Here is a 21719-nt window from a genome sequence, read left to right on the forward strand (position 1 = left end):
AAAAGGGGGGGTGGGAATCTTTTCAGCATCAGATTTACACCCTTCAGGATTTCCTAGTGCAACAGAATATGTGGAATGGTGAAAAGGGAGATAAAACAATGGCTGCAATTATAGCTCCCTTCTGATCCCCTGGATCAGATTTTTTAACTAAAAGTTTGGCCTCTTCAGAGCCTAGGAGTTTTGCCATCAATTTTCAAGAGATCAGGTTTCACTTTTCTCCCAAAGTTATGAATGGACAGAAGCATCTACACTGACAGCATACTGGAAAATGAGAATATGAAGACAGTGTACCCCTCCAGTGCAACTACATTATAGTCTCAGTGTGAAGGAAATATATTTTTGCCACATTTCTCCACTGAGTTTCACATTGCCCTGTAAATGTAGGAATAGTTCAAACATAAAACATCCTATCCACACTGGGATATATAACTGTTACAGGTTGGTCAAGCAACAAAGATCTTCTTGAGTGACCCCAATACAATTGCTAGTGTTGTTTTTCTACAGGAAAAAAAAAAGACATATGTAGTATAAACATTGTTTTTGCTGTATTCGAATGCTGTATAGATATTACTTTATAAATCCCCCTTATATTTCCTTTTTGTTTTACATCTCCTCCAGATCAGTAAGAAGCAAGGTCTGAAAGCTAGTGACTAAAAGCTGTTTAAGTGTGGCTGGCCCAGGTGATGACTACCTAAGCAACTGATCTTTCAAGCTGATGATTAAAGAAGAAAACAAGAAAAGCCCGGCAGCCAGCACTGACAGCATTTCCCAGTCCTAGGGGAACCCCTGTGACTTCTGCTCCCAAAGATTCAGCTCCCTGCTTCTCCTGCCCTGACCACCAGCAGCAACAGCCTGTGTCATGTTGCCCCCCCCATCCTTCTGCTCCACTCTTTATTACTGCCGTCATGAGGGTCTGGGGATGTCAGACAAACAGGATTGACAGGGCAAGGTGCAGTTTTCTTATTTTTGCAGACGAACAGACAAGCACACATGGTCTTCACCACAGGTCTTACTCTATTGTAAGACCATGTCACAGATCACCATGACACGACTTAATAAAGAGCCTGCTATAGAGCTCAGACTTTTGCAAATAGGAAACTTACCTGGAAAATGTCACTAGACAATCTGCGCTTGATTTAACTACCTACACATTTGTGCAAAAACTCTACAGCCTGCCTCCCAGCAGTACCATTCAGTTCCTTAGCACATTAGTGCCAAAATGCACAGTGGCTTCTGCAGCCACGTCCTTCAGGAGGCAATATTTTAATATTGCCTTGTCTGCAGTATTTACAGAGGAGAAATTCTGAATCTGTGTACATAATCAGAGAAGTAGATTACTGCATTTTTACTGAAGAAAGCTTTAGTAAGTTACATTACCGAGGTGAATTTATATTGTACAGACCTAAAGTCCATCAATGAACATTACAGGTCAGTTCGTGGGTCTAGAGGTGCTGCATCAGATACACTAAGTCTGTAAAAAGGAGACTTGGGGAATCTGATCTCCTGAAAATAACTGCAAATTTTAACAACTTCTTCTACTCCTCCTTAATTTTAAAGTTACATAGTAAACGAGAATTACAAGACCAGTAGAGTAGTGTCTGTCTTCTCTCATTTTCATAATTATGCCTACTGGGATACTTTACGGTTTCTTAGAGAGAGAGACTGTAGCTGGGCCGCTGGGACTTACAGAGATTGTCCTGCCCTGCTGCAAGCAGTCTATGATTCTGCTGCACAGAGTTAAGAAACCTCTTTGATAACAAAGACTGCAGGAAAAAAAAATAAGCAGATGTTTAGACAAACATGGTTGCTACCCTGCACACAGTGGAGAAAGCTGCCCAGAAAATATCTGCACCAGAAATGAGCAAGAGAGGCTACACTGTAAATAATTACAAGGTCTAGACTGAGAATACTAGGATACAGCAGTTTAGCCAGGGATGTTGGAGAGCTTGCTAAGTGCAGGCAGAAATCCTGCACCATCTCTGCAGGAGCAGGTGGCAGAAATCTGTGGTCATTACACCAGTTTGCGAACACAGATATTCCCCCCCTGCCCCTTGCCTCCTAATTCTCCAAACTGCCACATCCCTCTGCATTTTGAGGTAGAATTAGTCGTGTTTTCATCACTGGTCAAGTTGGCATAAGACTTTCAGCTGAGGAGGAAAGAAAGGAACCTAATGCAGAGAGATAGGCAGGTTCCCCGTTTGAATGCTACTTGGTTCCGAGCAAGCATTTGATTGAACCATCATGTTCATGACCAAATCAGTCTCTGATTTGGAGAGAATTAAACACAAAAAGCTTCACTGATGCTGATCGGGCACTGGATCAGAGTGCTACAGTCCAGGTTTTCTTTCCATCCGCTGCACAAGTAGGTTTAGACAATTGTCTAATAGGGAGTCCAGACATCACATACAGATGTCCAGTTCTGAAAACTGTGTTATCTTCCCCCTCCAACACATACAAGCCTTCTGTTTTTGGCCACGTCTCCTGTATTACTAAATCTTTTTTCTCATAATTGCATGCCTCCAGAAAGCCTTTATAATTAAACTCATATACTCTCAAAATAATAAAAGATGACTCAAGAACGGGAGAAATTGAAAGAGATCTCTGCTGCTTCTTTTTCTATCAGGGAAATCAGAGCTATTTTGAGTGACAACTGTACTTTTTCATTTTGTGCAAGTAATAAGTCTTCTATTAAACACAGGTGAATAAATATTCATCTCAATGCACTGCAGTAACTTGAATGAGCTTGTCCTGACGATAATTCTGGCCTTGAGTACTGGTAGTTACTGTACATACTTGTCTGATTAATTCCTCTTGACTTACAAAGGCATCCATCATGTCTCAAGGAATGATCTATGAAGCACACTGTACCTGAAATCCTCCCCTCCCCTCCCTATGCCATTTCCCCAGCATCTAAAACAGGCTCTTATCATTTGTAATCAGTAATTAATAACAAAGCATTCTCACTAGTGCAGTTTTTTTTTCCTAAGGTTAATGTAATATTTCATCCCAGTCCAGCTGCTGTTTTACGACTTGCAAGCACGACAGTAAGTAATGTCTTTGCATACGAAGTCATCCACAGAGTAAATCAATTACCTCTTTCACCAGCAGGCATCTGCTACAGCAAGGGAGGATAATTAGACACAATAGTTGTTTACCAACAGGATTATGTTCCCAAAGTTTGGCACTGCACATTGAATTTTCTTCCCTATGTCTCCATTCTGCATCTTTTCCATTAAGGAGTTTTTAATCTATGATCAATCAAATACTGAGACTAAGAACTGCACTTACCATGCTGTTATTATCTGCATGAATCTGCCTACAAAGATCAGCACCAACCACACAATGTACGTTTTCAGTACTAGTAAAACTTTGGGGCCACTTCTTGCCCTCATAAGGACACATGCACATCTATGACTATTCATCTCAATAGCAAAGCATCAGTAATTTCTAACCTTTTGCTTTTTAGATAAGCTGCTCTATTTCCTGTACTCCAAAGTTCACATTAGGGTATCTGTACTGCTGTCCCTGGGAGGAAATACAGCAGACAGAACATATACATATGAAAAGCGGAAGGGGATGGGGAGCAGGATGTGGCCTTCGCTATTCATGAGGAAATGGTTGGCGACCTGCTAAGGAGCTTGGATGTGCGCAAGTCGATGGGGCCGGATGGGATGCACCCAAGGGTACTGAAAGAACTGGTGGAGGAGCTGGCCAAGCCGCTTTCCATCATTTATTGGCAGTCCTGGCTATCGGGGGAGGTCCCAGTTGACTGGCGGCTAGCCAATGTGACACCCATCTATAAGAAGGGCCGGAGGGCAGACCCGGGGAACTATAGGCCTGTCAGTTTGACCTCAGTGCCAGGAAAGCTCATGGAGCAGATTATCTTGAGGGTCATCACGCGGCACTTGCAGGGCAAGCAGGCGATCAGGCCCAGTCAGCATGGGTTTATGAAAGGCAGGTCCTGCTTGACGAACCTGATCTCCTTCTATGACAAAGTGACGCGCTTGGTGGATGAGGGAAGGGCTGTGGATGTGGTTTACCTTGACCTCAGTAAGGCTTTTGACACCGTTCCCCACAACATTCTCCTCAAGAAACTGGCTGCTCGGGGCTTGGACTGGCGTACGCTTTGCTGGGTTAGAAACTGGCTGGATAGCCGGGCCCAGAGAGTTGTGGTGAATGGAGTCAAATCTGGTTGGAGGCTGGTCACAAGTGGTGTCCCCCAGGGCTCGGTACTGGGGCCGATCCTCTTTAATATCTTTATCGATGATCTGGATGAGGGCGTCCAGTGCACCCTCAGTAAGTTTGCAGATGACACCAAGCTAAGTGCGTGTGTCGATCTGCTCGAGGGCAGGAAGGCTCTGCAGGAGGATCTGGATAGGCTGGACCGATGGGCTGAGGTCAACTGTATGAAGTTCAACAAGGCCAAGTGCCGGGTCCTGCACCTGGGGCGCAACAACCCCAAGCAGAGCTACAGGCTGGGAGATGAGTGGCTGGAAAGCTGCCTGGCAGAGAAGGACCTGGGAGTATTGGTTGATAGTCGGCTGAATATGAGCCAGCAGTGTGCTCAGGCGGCCAAGAAGGCCAACAGCATCCTGGCCTGTATAAGAAGCAGTGTGGCCAGCAGGGCTAGGGAAGTGATTGTCCCCCTGTACTCGGCTCTGGTGAGGCCGCACCTTGAGTACTGTGTTCAGTTTTGGGCCCCTCGCTACAGGAAGGACATGGACGTGCTCGAGCGAGTCCAGAGAAGGGCGACCAAACTGGTGAGGGGTCTGGAGAACAAGTCTTACGAGGAGCGGCTGAGGGAGCTGGGGTTGTTCAGCCTGGAGAAGAGGAGGCTCAGGGGCGACCTTATCGCTCTCTACAGTTACCTTAAAGGAGGCTGTAGTGAGGTGGGGGTTGGTCTGTTCTCCCACGTGCCTGGTGACAGGACGAGGGGGAATGGGCGAAAGTTGCGACAGGGGAGTTTTAGGCTGGATGTTAGGAAGTACTTCTTTACCGAAAGGGTTATTAAGCATTGGAACGGGCTGCCCAGGGAGGTGGTGGAGTCACCATCCCTGGAGGTCTTTAAAAGACGTTTAGATGTAGAGCTTAGCGATATGGTTTAGTGGAGTACTTAGTGTTAGGTCGGAGGTTGGACTCGATGATCTTGAGGTCTCTTCCAACCTAGAAATCTGTGTCTGTGTCTGTGTCTGTGGGGAGAAAAGTTAGTGTATAGCACTGGTGTATAGTACTGGTGTAATCTTTCTGTCTTACTGAAATTGGAAAGTAATATTTTTCCCCTCCTCTTCACTGCTGTAGTAGTTTGGCACCTTGGGTTCTTCTTGCATGGTATAACTGATGAAGGAAGACATGTGCCTGGCTCAGGAAGCCCATGAGTTTTTGTGTGTCAGCAGATTATCATGATTTGTTTATCCTTCTTGTAGTCTGTCCTGGTCACCTGCTGACGGAGACAAAACCACAGGTAAACTGGACTTTTTGTCATACTCATTGACCTGCCCTTTACTTCTTATACTTCTACAAGAAGCTGTTGCACACAGAAACAAACTGAAGAGTGCTCAGTACCTTAGGCTCACCAAGGGCAGAAATACGGGTTTTTAGGCATTTGAACCTTCGATTTAAAGTGCTGTAGGTAACACATACACAGAGCTCAGACCACAAAGCTCACCACAAACTTCTGTCCAGGAACAGTCACAGTCGCCCACAAAGTTATCCTAGTGAGTTGAAATCATCTTGAAGATAGGGAAGTACCAACCCAGATGAAAGTTAAGCGATGTGGGCTGAACTGGATTGATGTTTGCAGATGCTATCCAGACAGCCTGAGCCACAGATAATCATGCAGCATCTCCAAAAAAGGAGCACATGCAGCCTGAGGTGGCTGAGGATGTATAAACACTGTCTGTGAGCAGCAAGGCAGCCGCTCACTTTCTTTGCACTTGGCAGGAAGGCAGGGGAGAAAAGGAGTGGAAGTAATAAAAGAAGTGGGTCATTTTGGAACGACTGCTCCAAAACAATCCAATATAATTTCATAACAGAAAGGCAATGTGAGGTCCACAGTTCTGACTCACCAGGTTTAGCAAATCACTAAACATCCTGGCTCCAACTACCACAAAAATCAGCTACCTAGAAATGCAGCTCCTCAACAAAAAGAAATGTGTTTGAAAAGGAAAATAACAAATGGCAAACAGTTTGACCTTTGGTGAAACGGTCATGTCGACTCATGTATTAGTTAGGCAATGTCAAACTGGAAACTGAAACAAACTCATCCTTGGGATGTGTATCCTAACAGATACAGGACTGTACCTCTGCTGTGCTCCTCACAACAGTCTAGATAGTTAGACCAGACAATGATTTCCTGGGAATTAGGTGGTAATCTTGACAACTAGAAGACAAATTCTAACTTAAAGATGCAACTATTTCCCTTTCCTTTAACATTGGGTCTATTTTGGCTTGCAATTTGCTGTAATTTGGTAGCGCTTTCATTACACCAAACAGCTCAATGCCAACCACTAATGTGTACAAGCCTCAAGTATGATGTTACCCAATTCTGAACTTCTGGTGACTCCAGCTCCATGGGCTGACCCACAATTATCTGTTATTTTTGGAGCAATGGGCCTATACTCAGTCATGCAAATTACAAGACACAGCTGCATAAGTTGTCTTCTAAGAAAAAGTTTTGCAACTATTTGTTTACCCATGTCCTTAAATTCCTGGGGTTTGGTATACCAAAAAAATATAAAAAAAAATCAATATACGATGCAAGTTTATGTCACATTCCTGTAAGTCTCTTCAACTGTGTTAAGTTACATCTAGATTTTCTCTTTTGCTACTTGTTGTGTGCTGAATCCTCTTTCTTTTTCCATTACAACTGTGTGGCAGAAGGAATATAGTTCTACTTAATACAGATCCAAGCTGTTTTTTTAACAAACCCATTAAAGAAATGCAGCATTTCAGCCCTCAAAATTTGGCATGGGTACCTCTGCACCTTATTAGTAAACCTCTAACTGAAGAAGAAAGAAAAAAAAATGACAACAGGGTCTCAGAGGCATGTCTGCATGTACTTGAGGACCACAGCCTGGAAATTTGCTTACTCAGTGTAAATCCAGTTCAGTTATATTGACTTTTCTTTCCCTCATGGTATATTAGTGCTCATGAAAAATCTTGCAGTAAAAGCCCTAGAGAAGAAATCTTTTGTCCACAGACAAATGCACCTCTCACTTTCTGCTCTATTACAACAGGCAAAAGAGCAAAAGCATTGTTCCTACTTTTACAATAACGGGCTTTGTTACAGACACTTAATTTGGTCCTAACTCATTGCTAACTCATAGAATCATACAATCATTAAGGTTGGAAAAGACCTCCAAAGTCCTCCAATAAACATCTGAACAATTATGATCAGTCCACTGAAAATTTGACTGCAGTTTTCTAAAATTCAGCTCCTATAAGCCATCCTTTCAGTCCATTTCATTGCTACATTAGGATTTATTGAAGCCAAATTCTTCTCTTTTCTTCTTTTTCTTTTTTCTCGTCACAATCATCCACCAAGTCTAAAAGAGATCCAAGAGACAAATGATGGCATCTGCAAACAACCTAAACAACTCCATAGAAGGAAACAAAACAGCGCAGGATCAGAGAGGCTGTTATATGTCAACACAGTAAATACCCGTAGTCAAATCCTTGGCTGGTGTAAATCAACCTTTCTCCATCTGGTTTTACGAGGGTAGTGCAACCTGATGCTGAACACAGAGTTGAAAAGTCTTACTCATATTAAACTACAGCATTTTAAATCTGAGAGATAATTATTGACACTATCTGGCATTTATTTTAATTGACAGCCATATTCCCATCTCCCCTGATAGGGAACATCCTACAACCATCTCAGAGCAGGAAGCCACATAAGCCCCCTCCCCTGCCCAACTCTCTTGGGGGTCCTGGAGACAACCACAGGAATTACATTTGCACATTACTGCCTACGTGAGGAAACCTGAAGCACATTAAATGTACACTGCACTCTGTAGCAGAGGATGGTGAGCCACAGCTGGGTACTCCTATTACTAGATCATGTTAAAAACATGCACGTGTACACATTAAATATTTAAAGTTTCCTACACTGAAAAAATTACATCTGCACCTAGCTTGTGGTAATCCAAAGCTATAGCTGCAGGGCATCTTTCAGCAGCCTAAGTATGATGTTTGAATTGTTCAGATTCCCTTGAACTACAAGGAGAACTACAAATATCTGCTCAATCTACCACTTCTCTGAGGCAGCTAAACTAGGTGCCAAAGGGTTCCTGTGATGGCACACACACAGCCATCAGCATCCAGGAGAAAAGTGTTGGCTCCCAACACCAGGAGTCCAACAAGTTCTTGAAAGTCAAGGGTTGAAGATCTAACTGGTATTTTAATTATCTATATCTGTAAGACAGAGGTTTTGGCCAAAAAATCATGGATCAAAAATCAAGTCTTATCATAAAGTTATTTATTCTATTGACTTCTGAGCTGATTTTACAAATGGTAGATCATGACTGCTTCTGCAAGGAACTGCAGAGACAGATTAGGAGTCTGATCTCCCCTGCCCTCTTTACAACTGCTGGTGAACTCCTGAGGTCAAGAACTAAGAACCCCACTGCCAAAATACAGACCAGTATATGCCAAAATACAGGCCAGTGACCTCTGCCACCTTAAGAAAGGCAAGACATTTATTCAGGCAAAAATGCAAAAAGAAATATGACCCACATATTTGAAGAAATATTCCAGGGGTCATCTCCAGTCTGTTGTTTTATGTCGGCCCCTTCTTGCTGTCTTTTCTTGTTTCTGCATGCACTTGCTTGCCTTGTTAGTTCCTACAGAACTGAGTGCAGCATGCAAAGCCCCATCCAAAAAGTGAGCAAATGCCTTCTAAAAACAAATAAAGAAACAAAACTTAAAAGTTTGATAAGAAGGGATGTCACTGAGCTGACAGAAACACTTCAGTGTGAAAAACGTCATCTGCTTAGTATGACATCAGCTGCAAGAAATGCTGCACTTACTCTAACATTGACTTTTCTGGCTGCCTCCTAAGAGAGCCCTGAAAGGCATGCTAATGCTTTACTTGGTCAGGGCATGCAGAAATGAAGGAGAGGCAGTAAGGGAGCTGCCAGATGCATCCCCTGCTTCAGGAAGCTCAGAAAACCTTTTGAGTTGGCCAAGCTTGCAAGGGCTCTGGGATTACAGCCCTTCAATGGATGGGGATGCTTCTCTCTTATGGGATGGCCATTAACAATATTAAAGGGTAAGGAGGTTTTAACTGACACACTGCAGACCCCAGAGAGAATAATTAAATGACCAGCCTCTTTTCCCTTACCTGCCTTTCTTGATCATCTGCAAAAAGTGTTTAAATCTTTCAATTTAACCTGCAAATTCTGGTATTTTTCCTTTGTAGCATTTGATTGCTCCTCTTCAGGGCTTTTACATGCACTTTCCATTTACACAACGCTAACTCTATAATGGTCAATAAAGGCCAGTATATTAGTATGATAAACTCATGTTCCCAGCCATGCACAGAATTCCAATTGAATTAGAAAGTCAGCGTATGTTCATAAAAACAACATAATCAAGTAAATGGAGCTTTACCCCACCATGTATCAGATATCACATATCTTTAGGTTGTTGTCATTTCTTCACATAAATACTTTAAATCACTTAGATTTCATTTTGCACACTATATAGTAAGTCTCTTCATAATCAAATAGTATTTAAAACATTTACTGCCTTGTTAAATCTAACAAGTTAGATTTATTGGGATAGTCACTTTCCTTAACAGCCAATTTAGTAAAACTCAATGTATTCATTGATGTATAAATATATAATAGGCGGTTGTTAAACCTTAATAAATATGTTTAATAGTCAGCTGGCATTTTCTCTCAATGGCAGCACTTCCTCTCGGTTGCCAACAGGAAATGCTGCTCCTGAATGTGCCAATTCAACTCACATGTAGGGAATAAATTGATCCAGAGGAACAAATGGGAGCACAAATTTCAGATAACTTTCCTGCACTGCTTGTCACAAGAACTCAGATTGTTGTAGGCACCCACCAAGACCATCAGGTGTCAAATAGTGCATAGAGTAAGGACGTGTTAGCTACTGTGCTTGTCTCGACCTCATACAAGTAATGAACCAGGACAGGAAGGGCAGCTGGCTACCATACAAATAATTTTCATATATTATTATTGCAATTTTCTGCCTTCCTGCATTTGCTGTTTCATGCACAAAACGTCACTTACTCTTGCTCTCACCCCACCCTGCCCTTCTGTGTGTTGATTGACAGATTAGATTATGAAGCCTCAGCTTGTACCTAGGAGATCTAAAGATATTATCTTAAGGCTTTTAGGTACCTAAGTAAAATACTTAAAGGAGTCTGCATCATTAGGCAACTAAAAACCTTCAAAAATCAGGCCTTTAGCTCAAACTGTAGAACTTTATGTCTCAGCTTTGCAGGTCTGAGGATTATTCCTCTAAGCAGATGGCAGCTACTGCATATAAATGATATAAAACAGACCAAAACACATTTAAGTTAAGCGAGACTGTATTTGTACTCTGAACTGGGACGTTTGATCATAGCCACAAGACACTCACCTGGGTGGGATTATACAGCTCCTGGAGTGGGCTTCTGGATCCTTTCCGGCAGCAAATGTCCATCCCAAATGGATTTCTACGCATTACTGCAAGAGGAAATTGAAATTAATACAGGTTAGCAACACTGGTTAGCAGTAACCAATTGCAATGCCTACAGCAAGAAGACATTTTCTGACATATCAGGGGATTCCACAGCCAATGTTGTGTCTTAATTACTAATTTTACTTTCCCTAGAAATGATCCAAGAGCTAAATATTTGATCTACCATGGAAACTACTGAAACAAAGCTCTCTGGTTCCCATCTTATAAAAGCTGTTATCCAACAACTTTCAGCTTGGGTGGCCCAAAAGTCTGGTACAGGCACCAAAGCCAAAACAATGTGATTTTCAATTCATTCGTGGTAGGTACCTGCTTCTCTGATCATCATGGATTAACTCCTAGAACTGGCATCTCTGAATGGCAATGCTTGAGCCTCTCTGAGCCTAAATACAGAGGTACACAGGATCCTAATATTAAAACATGGGATTTTAAAGCTTTTGGCCTGTAGCTTTGGTTTCTCCTTGAACAGACACTCAGCAGTACACGATGCATATACAATCAATTATTCCTGCACTTTCTTGCTCCAAACTATATTTTGCTCTATTCATTGCAACTGAATATTTGACTGGTCCAAAAACCAACATACACTACGGTATTCCAGTTGGAGGCAAGCAGGTTTTCAAAATAACGACTTTGTCAAAGGGCTGATCCAGAAGCATTTCCAAGAGAAATTTTGATCTGAGCCCCAGCAGGATCCAGGATCAGAGATCACCAGTTTCAGGTTAAGCCCTCCATAGTCAGAAAAGTCTAAATAAGAAGCTATTCAGCTCCAATCACCCTCTACACCCTACAAGGGTGGAAAACAAAGGCTTGGCTGTCTTTCTGGTATCACCTGGCCCAAATCCCCCCAAAAACCACTCCTCTGCCCCCCACTTGCTCTGCTAGCTAGAGAGGGAGCATCAGGCAGGCAGATGCCCACATCAGGCATCACAGCTAGGGGAAACTTGTCTCATCAAGGTATAACTGAGATGCGAGCAGTAAAGAAGAGGTGGTCCTGCTGGGAATCCAAAGGCACTAAGCAGAGTCAGGCAGGCTTTTACCACCACTTGCCAGGTTTTTAGTAGGAAACTGCTGAAGTGTCCTGTAGTAACAGCTGTGAATTGCACCACTGACAGAAATGCTATTGCAGGTGTCAGGCCAAGCGCTAGAGAATACTGTCAAGCTGTGCTTTAAAACAGAGGGCTTGTACATGACGATAATCGATATGTCAAGTAGCATGAACCAGTGTAAAGTTTCTGTGGAGACAGAATACCGTGCGCAGCTCCACTCTGGAGACATAATAGTCTCCTTCGCTCACTTCGTATCTATTTTTAAATCGAAGGTAATCATCGAATAATGTGTCGTGTCGCTTTTTCCCTGAGCAAACAAAGATTCCCTGCATCTCCTAACAGGACTCGGGCATACATGCTTAGCAAACAAACAGGCTAAATGTTTTGATTTTCTTCACAGTTCGAACAGTGATGTTGTTGGAGGCTATAATTTTCATTTACATGTTTAAATACCTGATAAGCTTCCGAGAATACTTAGACACATGGCACAGTATTGCCCCAACAGCAAAGCAATCACAATGCGCCTTCATAACTGTTAACTTTAAAAACATTTAAAACTATTAAAACTTTTTTTAAAAAATAATCATGTAAGCAATGTCAGCTTCCAGAGTCTGGAAGTAGTTTTTGGAAGAAGACACTAAAGCGAGGATGTAAGACACCCTTAGAGGTTGTTCCAAATGCAGCGCTTCTGCTCTGGCAGTAGGAGCAGGGCCCCGAACACCGTTCTGGTGCCCCCTCTCGCCATCACAAGAGACCTTTCCAATATGGAGCCCTCGGGTCAACAGCGAAACACGCCATTTCCACTTAAATACCAGAGCGGGGAAAGAGAGAGCGGGGAAAGCTTCAGTGTGTGCAGGTCATTGCGCTTTGATTAACCAGGATCCTGGAACACCGACTCTTTGTTCCAAAATGAAGAAGAATATTGTTCCCTAATTTACTACTTCACTTTTCATTCCCATTAAATACAGTAAACTGTGACGAGCATAAATGTATCCCTTCCTGCTTCACTTAACCAGCAGGTATCAACACAGCAACACTTTATATGCAGCAGCAGCAGCCATAAAGATTAAATTATTTGCACAATGTGTGAGATTTGATTCCCAAACGTAAACAAGCAAACAAAAGCCGCTGTCTCCCCAGCAAAAGCTAAATACTAACAGAGAACCTTACTCATAAAAACCATTAAATCTTTTTTATGATTCTCGACATTGCTTAACTGGTTTGTTTCTTCAATAAAGCCTTGAGAACAAGACTGTGGAGCTCGCAAAGCAGCACAGCAGCTTAGCACGGTGCTTGGCTCCCCGCTCGTCGGCGGCAGCAGCAGCACGCGCTGGTGCAGCTGTACTCAGCGCCTCTGCGCACACCTGGAAAACGCTCCTGCCTGGAACGTACCCATGGCATTGAAGCAAAGGGGAACATTCCTCCTTCCTGAGCAGAAATCCCACTCACGCCTTCTGTAAAATTGTCCTTAGGTGAATAACTATCATGAAGGTTTATACAGAACACTTTCTGGCACACCTATGGACAAACGCACCTCCCAGGTTTCCTGCAAACTGCTTTCTATCATCTCAGCTTTGCTGAGGCAGTGTTTTATTGTGTTAATGACACGACCTCTTTGGCCTGAATCTCATTTATAGCAATCTGCAGAAAGAAAACCGTAAGATGGCAGTTATATTAATTTTGACTGACTCCTTCACACTACTGTGATAGTGAAAAATAAAAATCAAGCCCTTTATCTTCACCAAATCTTCTTATTAACATAGTAAATATCTAAATTTACATTTTATGGTTTGGGCTGATCTCCATCCATAATTATAGTTAATTATAATCTAATGGTAAGTGGTGCACATGCATGGCTCCCAGGACTGATTAAAAGATCCCGTTCATACACACCAAGTGTGTGAAGCAGCTGACAACAGTAGGTAATGCCTTGAATGATTAAAGAGTGGTGTTAATACTGCAACTGCAGCAGAATCAGCGGTCTCCTGAATTCAGCCAGGACTGTGGGCAACTGAATGAACTGTTAGTTTGTCGCTTAAATACAAGAGCTGTAAGGACACCTTTCTTCCCTCTTCTGGAATGATTTTCCCAAAATGCAGTCAGTCTTGGTCCATCTCACTAGAATCAGTGCAATCAATTATTCATTAATTTAATAGTAAGTGTGGACAGCACATCATCTAGGCAATAGTTTCTCAAGAAAGAAAGATAAACAGCCCTGCTGAATTGAAAGCTTATCAATATAATAATTACCTAGGTACATATACACATACATATAAATAGATAGCAGGCCTTGCATTACCTCAGAACAGAAGTATCCATGTACAACTTCTAGAAAACTGCACCTGGGCCCACCAGCATTAAGAGAAGCAATCTCTTCTGTGAGTTGCATTGCACTGAGCACAAGAACACAGTGCTACCCAGTCAAAACTTCTTCTAGTGTTGCATAGAAAAAAGGCCAGAGGTTTTCCTACCATCTCAATCCATTAGATGACTACAAATTAAAATGTAGATCTTTCAAATCAAAACCACTCTTTGGAAAGGCACAGTTTCTGAGAGAAATACAGAGAGCTCGCTGGTCACCATCCAGGCCAGGCAGCCTTTGAAGCCATGGTCCAACATTTGGTGTGTTTACCAGCATCTCCTCCCCACGTCCCATGGGTGCTGAACCCAACAGAGCAAGGGCAGGGTTACAAATGACACAGTGGATGCACACAGCAAGTCACCTACTAGATCTTGGCGTCTTTCTAAGGGGGGTGTCACCTCTGGGTTGCACCTGCCTAAAAAAAAACTGTCTGGAATAGTGGGGGCTTAGGGAACATGAAGACAGACAAGAAGACACTATATAAAGCCTTTTGTTTTCTCCTGTGATGTTTCAGAGACTGAAGATCATTCATACGGAAATATGCAAGTTTCTTCAATGCAAATTCATTCATATGCAAGTCAGGCTTAAGTTGTCACCTCCACTTGGCAGAGGGCATTTATAATGCACTTGGTCATCTACAATGACCTGGTCCCAGAAGGGCAGGTCCTTGGTATATCCACAGGATGAACAGCAGCCGGAGAAAAAACTAAAAAGAAGAATCCATATCACTGCAATTTCTGCCTCTCCCTCTCAGGAGCTACAGAGTAACTCTGAGAGGGAACATGGTGACACTTCTCTAGGGAGATCACTTGCCTGAAATGGTATGTGAGCACTGGGACTACCTAGAGAGAAGAGAAAGGGGTTAAAAAAAAAAAAAAAAAAACAAACACATAGGAAACAAAACTCTTGGAGACTTGAAACCAAAAGGGCACCTTCTCACAAAGCACCAGAAGTGCAAGAGTGCAAGTGAAACCATTTCTCATAAGTCTGTGTTGGATCAAGTAACAAAGGACACTGTGCAGTATGAGCCACACAAAGTAATTGCCACTTCTTTCATTGTACTTGCAGAAATAAGTGACATTTGAAATGCTGAGGGCATAAATTCAGCAGGCACCTATACCACTACCATCCCACAATCCAGTAAATGTCAAATGCTCCCATTTCCTAGATTTCTGTAGTATAAAAGTTCCCTGCTTGCTATCTAACAACCATTTTCCTACTTGGTAATGTTTCATTTACATTGCTTGTATTATTCTTTTTACTTCTGGGTTGCAAGACAACAAGAAATAAATGCAAAAACACTACCTCCATTTACTGCCTCACTTAACTCTCTCATAGTACAAATATTTGAGAAAAATTCCATGTTAATATTTAATTTTTCATTGGTCTAAAGTACAAAGACAAAATTCCCATTGTTGAAAGCTGTTTACATAAATCATTCCACTTCTTTGGGATATAAGACATCTTGTGAGGAAAAAATGTGAAATACGGCATTGAGAGCAGTATGTTGAGACTCCTGGTGAAAATGTGATCCCATTCTTATTTTAAAGAAATAAACCATTGACAATTGCAGGCCAGGGTTAATGTTTTCCATGGAGCAACATCTTACTGACAGCAATGAGTGGGTACATAAGCCAGTATTTTCCCCTAGAGCCTTAAACAACTGGGTGAAGGCTGATCATTGACCAAACATACTCTACCCAACAAAGACAGAAAAATCAGCACAGCTTGGCCCGGGCAAGATAGTGGTATCAGAACATTTTAATATGTTTAAACATGCTACTATCCTCAAACTTCCCCAATTTTTAACGCAAAGTAAGAGTGATTCAATTATACCCATTCTGAAGGCTTAGAGATTTTCTTGAACTAAAGATTTTGAAGCAGTTTGTCCTCTGATATGACCGCAAAGCAGCAGAGAAAACTATTTCTATCTGGCTACACATGATGAACACTGAAATACACATTCAAGCACTACACTGAACACCTTTCTCAGAGACACTGGGACATCCATAGCTCAACCGCAAGCATACGTCTGTAAAAGACATTATAAAACTACCATTCCACCTGTACTGGCAAGAATTATGTTCAGGACAGACTGGTCACTATTTGAATATGGACCAAGCAAGTCTCAATCTGGCAATATTTTGCACATGTAACACCCTTTAAGCACGAAGAAACTCAGAACAAAGTTGAAGTGACCCGAAGAACCACCCTTTTCCAGTTTGTCAGAGGTTCTGGACTGTATTTTTTGCAATTTGAAAAGTCCTGTACACGTACCTCTCAGATCCTTTGCTAAAATCATGCTGAACAAGCTCATAATTAGTAACTGTCTCGTTCTACTTCAGGAAAACAAGCCCTCTGTAATAATTTACAACAATCTGCTCTGCAAGACTTCCCTCTAGCCAAGTCCAAATTGCAGACAAAATCAGAAACTCAGCACAAATAAAGACTACCCTATTTCAAACTTCATTAAAATTCCTAAGATCTCTTCAACAGACTAATCAGGCTAAGGACACTGAACAGGATGAAAGGGTTAATTTTTAATCAGCGACCAGGAGCATGCGGGTTGAATGCAAATGTTGGCACACAGCACTGGCTCCGCAGCATCAGTAACAGCATTTCAGATAGCTCTCTGGCACTCATTTATGAACATTCAGCAACAGTTCACAGAGATCAACTGATGGATAGTAACGCTATGGGATGTTTGGGTCCCTGTGCTTTGCTGCACCCAGCTGAAGATTTTAGACTAAATTATTGGTCCTTGATTTGAAGACTACAGGTACAGGGATTTATGACAAGATTCTTGTCTGGACTCCTTCATTTTCTTAAGGCAAAACTGCAGCCTTTTTGTTGGAGGCTAGGAGATCTATTTTTAAAAAGTAAAAATCAGATTAGGTATTGTATATGAGCATGCCAAAGTCTTAAGTGCAGAGAATGAAACCATATTTTTTTCTCTACATTACTGCAGAACCAGATTTTGCCTCGTGCCTTAGAGTAACAGGAAGCACAGTGTTTTATTCAGTGTGAGAAACAAGCAAAAGCCCGTGATCGGAGCTTACCACATGTAACACCACTGCGCCTCAAGGACAAACTAGAGACCTTGTTGAGCTAGATGTTCTATGGACATGGCAAAGCAAAATCTCAAAAGCTTGATATTTCAGAGCTTCTCCCGAGGAATGGGGATGATGTATTTTGGTTTAGCAATACAGGTTCATTGACTCCACATGTCCACCGAATCCACCTCTTTCCACTCCCACTCATCTACCACTGGCACCTACCGGAGTAAGACTGTGGATGGATACAACAAAAGTGAAGCATAAAAAATGAAGAGAAGGCCAACACCTAAGTGATGGAATGATTTCTGCTGACATGAGCAGCAAAGTCACTAGTTCAGAGACCATGAGTTAGTGAAGTAATAATCTTCAGTTCACAGTTCAGAAAAAGAAAGGCACTGAGGTTAAAAGCTTGCACAAAGCAAATTAGTTGTTACAGGCCAAATTCATTTTCAGAAGTGAGATGTCTATTCTAAGGTACTTTCTTAAGCACCTACTGTTAACGGAGAGCTGCAGCTGCAGAGATGGCTCACCTACATGCCTATGGAGGTGGCTTCTTCCACTGACCAGCAAGCCAACGTGGGCTGATGGTTGAAGCTGCATGGAATAACTACTGGCACAGCAAGGAAATGAGTCTTAACATTTGTTTCTAAGTTCTAATCACTAATTGCAAAGGTTGTAAATGCCCTCCAAAGAATAGAGAGAGATTTAATTACTTTTTGCTTTAGACAAATTTCCAGAAATAAATTTGTATTTTATCCTATTTGTTCTCAGATTAGCATGGGGATGGGTTTAATTGGGCACAGTGGGGAAATTAATATCCTTGGGTGAAATTATGCAGAGACTTAGATCCCGGGCCACCCTACGGACATTGCATGTGGCATAAATTAACACAGCATCTTTCCTGCTAATGAACAATGAGTAACTTTTTTTTCCAGTAATTTTTTTAAAATGTTAATCCATGTGGAATTTCTTTAGAAGTCTCATGAAATTATCCACAAACCTACATCAAGAGACTTTCCCATAAGCTTTACTTCTCACACTAGTAGAGCTCTGATTTGTTCATCTCTGTTCCACACAGGCACACACTGTTTTTAATGCAGCAAGGAGTTTTTGTGAGGGCAGACTATGTTAGAATTGGTCAGAACCTGTCTGATACAACAGTGTTTTCAGCAGCATGAAATGCAGATTCCCTGACATTGAAATATTTCATGGGTCAGTTCTGGATGGATTGCTGACCACCTCAGCTGCAGGCTCATCTCTTTGTATTCCCAGGCTTACGCCATCCGTTAGCAATGCCAGATGTCCCAAAACTGAAAAGGGTCTACTTCTGGTCTCCTAGAATTATTTCTAAGTCTTCATAAACAATATATATATATATATACACACACATATATTTACCATCCATTTAAAGTCTTGTTTCCTTTTTCCTTTTTTTTCTATCCCAAAAAAGCAACTCCCTACAATGGAAGTAAGAAGCTAAGGAATTGTGACCAACCATATGTATTTCACAAACAAATATGTATTATGAATATGCATGAAGGAACATTGTGGATCTAGTGAAAGAGAGAAAGAAAGAGAGAGGGAGAGAAAGAAAAAGAAAGAAAGAAAGAAAGAAAGAAAGAAAGAAAGAAAGAAAGAAAAAGAAAGAAGGAAGGAAGGAAGGAAGGAAGGAAGGAAGAAAAGAGAAAAGAAAGAAAGAAAGAAAGAAAGAAAGAAAGAAAGAAAGAAAGAAAGAAAGAAAAAGAAAGAAGGAAGGAAGGAAGGAAGGAAGGAAGGAAGGAAGGAAGGAAGGAAGGAAGGAAGGAAGGGAAGAAAGAGAAAAAGAAAGAAAGAAAGAAAGAAAGAAAGAAAGAAAGAAAGGAAGGAAGGAAGGAAGGAAAGAAAGAGAAAAAGAAAGAGAAAAAGAAAGGAAGGAAGAAAGAAAGAAAGAAAGAAAAAGAAAGACAGAAAGACAGAAAGGAAAGAAGGAAGGAAGGAAGGAAGGAAGGAAGGAAGGAAGGAAGGAAGGAAGGAAGGAAGGAAGGAAGGAAGACTGTTTCTGGTCATTATACTTTTTCCTACTTTTCCACTACAAGTTAGCCATGCTCTTTGAAAAATGAGGCTGCTATAATCTGGAAAGGTTGTAAATTTTCTAGTGAAGCTTACAGGTTTCCAAACATGCCTCCCCCCAATTACTAGATACTGATTATAACAACACAAGCAGGCGTACCTGCCTCCGGGTTCTCTTTATAGCAAAGAATTGAATTCTACTCAGTTCTTCTTATCAGCCAAGTTTTCAAGCCTGTAGATAGTTGGCTATATCCCATTTCTCTGATGTAAGTTCAAATGAAAACTATGTAAATGTAAGTCCAGGGAAAAAAACATTTGCATTGTCTTAAAACATAAGAAGCTAGATTTTCTTTTTTTAATACATTTCCCTGTATTTCCATAATACTGTCAGTCCCAGTCTACTTTAAAAATATGATGTATGAGCTCATTCAAAAAACAGAGTGAGAGAGAGAAAAACCTTTAAGGAAGGAAGGTTTCTTTAGAAAGCTGTAATTTTAAAAGCATTTATCTTGAATCAAGGTCAAAATGAGAAAGATGGCTGCTGCAGCTGCAGTCTATTTGAGCTACTATTTCTTTGCTGTTCCTCAACAGATGTGCAGTGAAGACAAAACACAAAGTCCTGTTTGCTATAGATATACTAAAAGGCACAGCAAAGTCTTTTCACAAGCCAAGCAGAATAGAAAATAAAGTTGCTGCAGTGATTTTAACCCAGAGCATAAATGCTAAATCTTTGGCCTCAGCTTGACCGTCAGGGGGAAATGTTACCTGCACATGCACGCCTGACCTGACACAAACAGAATGGATGGACACAAGTGATTTCTGTTCTACAAACATGCCCACATGGACAAAGATTTATTGCCCCTGAAGCAGTGCCCCTGATATTTTTAGTGAGATCACATCTTCTTGATGTGGCTCTTTACTGTGGCTTATACACCATAACTTTCTTTACAAAAAAGAAGCGCTAAACAATTTGATAAGCGGGAAAGAAAGTACAAAATCCTGCAGTAATCATTTCCAGAGCAGTCATTCATAATATCAAAGAGGATTACGGCAGCAGCTTGTTGGATAAGATGACCCCTTACAAAATAAGGATGCAACTTCCTTGCAATGTGAAGGCCAAATGCTGATATTAAAAGGAAAAAAAGTACCAGAGATAGTAAAGTCCTGATCTTCTGAGCTGCAAAATGTCCAGACTAGTAATTAATGCACAGCTGGGCTTTGCTGTCTTACTACCTTACCAGAGTCTATTCTGTTTAATACTTCTAAACTCCAAGTAATCCCAAGACACAGAGAAACAATCAACTCCGTTGCAACATCCTTTACTTTTCCAGCAGCTGGTTTCTGCCTCAGCTGGCTGGGTCCAGGTCTGCGTTGCTGGACCACATCCATCCCCCTTGGCTCCCTCTCCTCCATCTTCTGGTGGAAGCGCTGCCACACTCCTGCCTTCCTCCAGCAGGATCCGTAAATCCACACACAGAGGCTGGGAAGATGCTTTCACACACTCTTCTTTCTCTCCCTGTTAGCAACAAGCTGTACACAGATAATATTGCTTTCATATGTAAGAATCCCTTCAAGCGGCCGTTTTGAAATATTCCAAGCCACAGATTCCTCAAAACATTTTACATATGAATAGGACATTGTCAACTCCCTTAGACCCGCACTGCACTTGAGCACACAGAAGAGTAAAATACACATTAGCACTATAAAACTTCATCTCAATTAGCATAATCTGTATTTCCATTATAGAGCCCAGCTTTATAACCAACCTCGGGTGATGTACAGAGCACTTTGGATCCAAAGTGCCTCGTCTTTCTCTAAGGAGAAATTCATCAAACATAAGAAAACCATTCAGAGCCGTGCTTGCCTGGAATGTATTAGCCTTCAGTGGCTGCTTATCTCTCAGCAGTCCTAGCCCCTTTCTCTATCTCCTTCCACTGCTCCCTTCATTTCATTGAGTTCAATTAAAACCTTGTGATGCACTTTGTCTGCAGCCAGGAAATGCTGTTATGCTTCGCACATACCCGTGTGGATGGGCCGAGCACACCAACTCCTCCTCCCAAGGGCACGCCCAAGAGGAAAAAGGGGAATGAGCAGAGATCTTACAGATTTTTTTGCTTCCAACGAGAGCATTTAAAGGAGAATCAAAACAGGCAACAGTTACAGAAGATGCATCTTCTGGTACCACTACCAAATAGGATGCTGGATATACCAGAAATTCTTCCTTCCCTCTCCACCTGAGATTCTTCCTCCAAATATCATGGATATGCTTCATAGCAAAGGTTTTTAATACATGTAAGGCCACTATGCAAGTAGCTTTCTCCTGGATTAAACAGGAATGAAGGAATCTCATAACGTTTTGAAGCCCAGTTTCTGAGGATCCAGAATACTAGATATCTATCTGAGCTTTAATGGTAATAATAATAATTCCTAATTAGCATGCAAAATAATAACCTTCACTTTCAGTCACTAATAGCCTGCCAAACTCACTGTGAA

The 21719-nt window shown here is 41.7% G+C and overlaps 1 protein-coding gene across 2 annotated transcripts in view; it reads right to left on the reverse strand.

Moving 5' to 3' along the window:
• Positions 1-21719, reverse strand: part of CHST11 (carbohydrate sulfotransferase 11) — a 173374-nt gene that overhangs the window by 87337 nt on the left and 64318 nt on the right. For both annotated transcript variants that reach the window (XM_035565579.2, XM_035565570.1), the window contains exon 2: positions 10606-10697. In XM_035565579.2, coding sequence (XP_035421472.1) covers positions 10606-10697 — 92 coding nt within the window. The remainder of the gene's footprint in view (positions 1-10605; positions 10698-21719) is intronic.

Source organism: Cygnus atratus, chromosome 1 (assembly GCF_013377495.2).
Source record: "Cygnus atratus isolate AKBS03 ecotype Queensland, Australia chromosome 1, CAtr_DNAZoo_HiC_assembly, whole genome shotgun sequence".
NCBI classification, from domain to species: domain Eukaryota; kingdom Metazoa; phylum Chordata; class Aves; order Anseriformes; family Anatidae; genus Cygnus; species Cygnus atratus.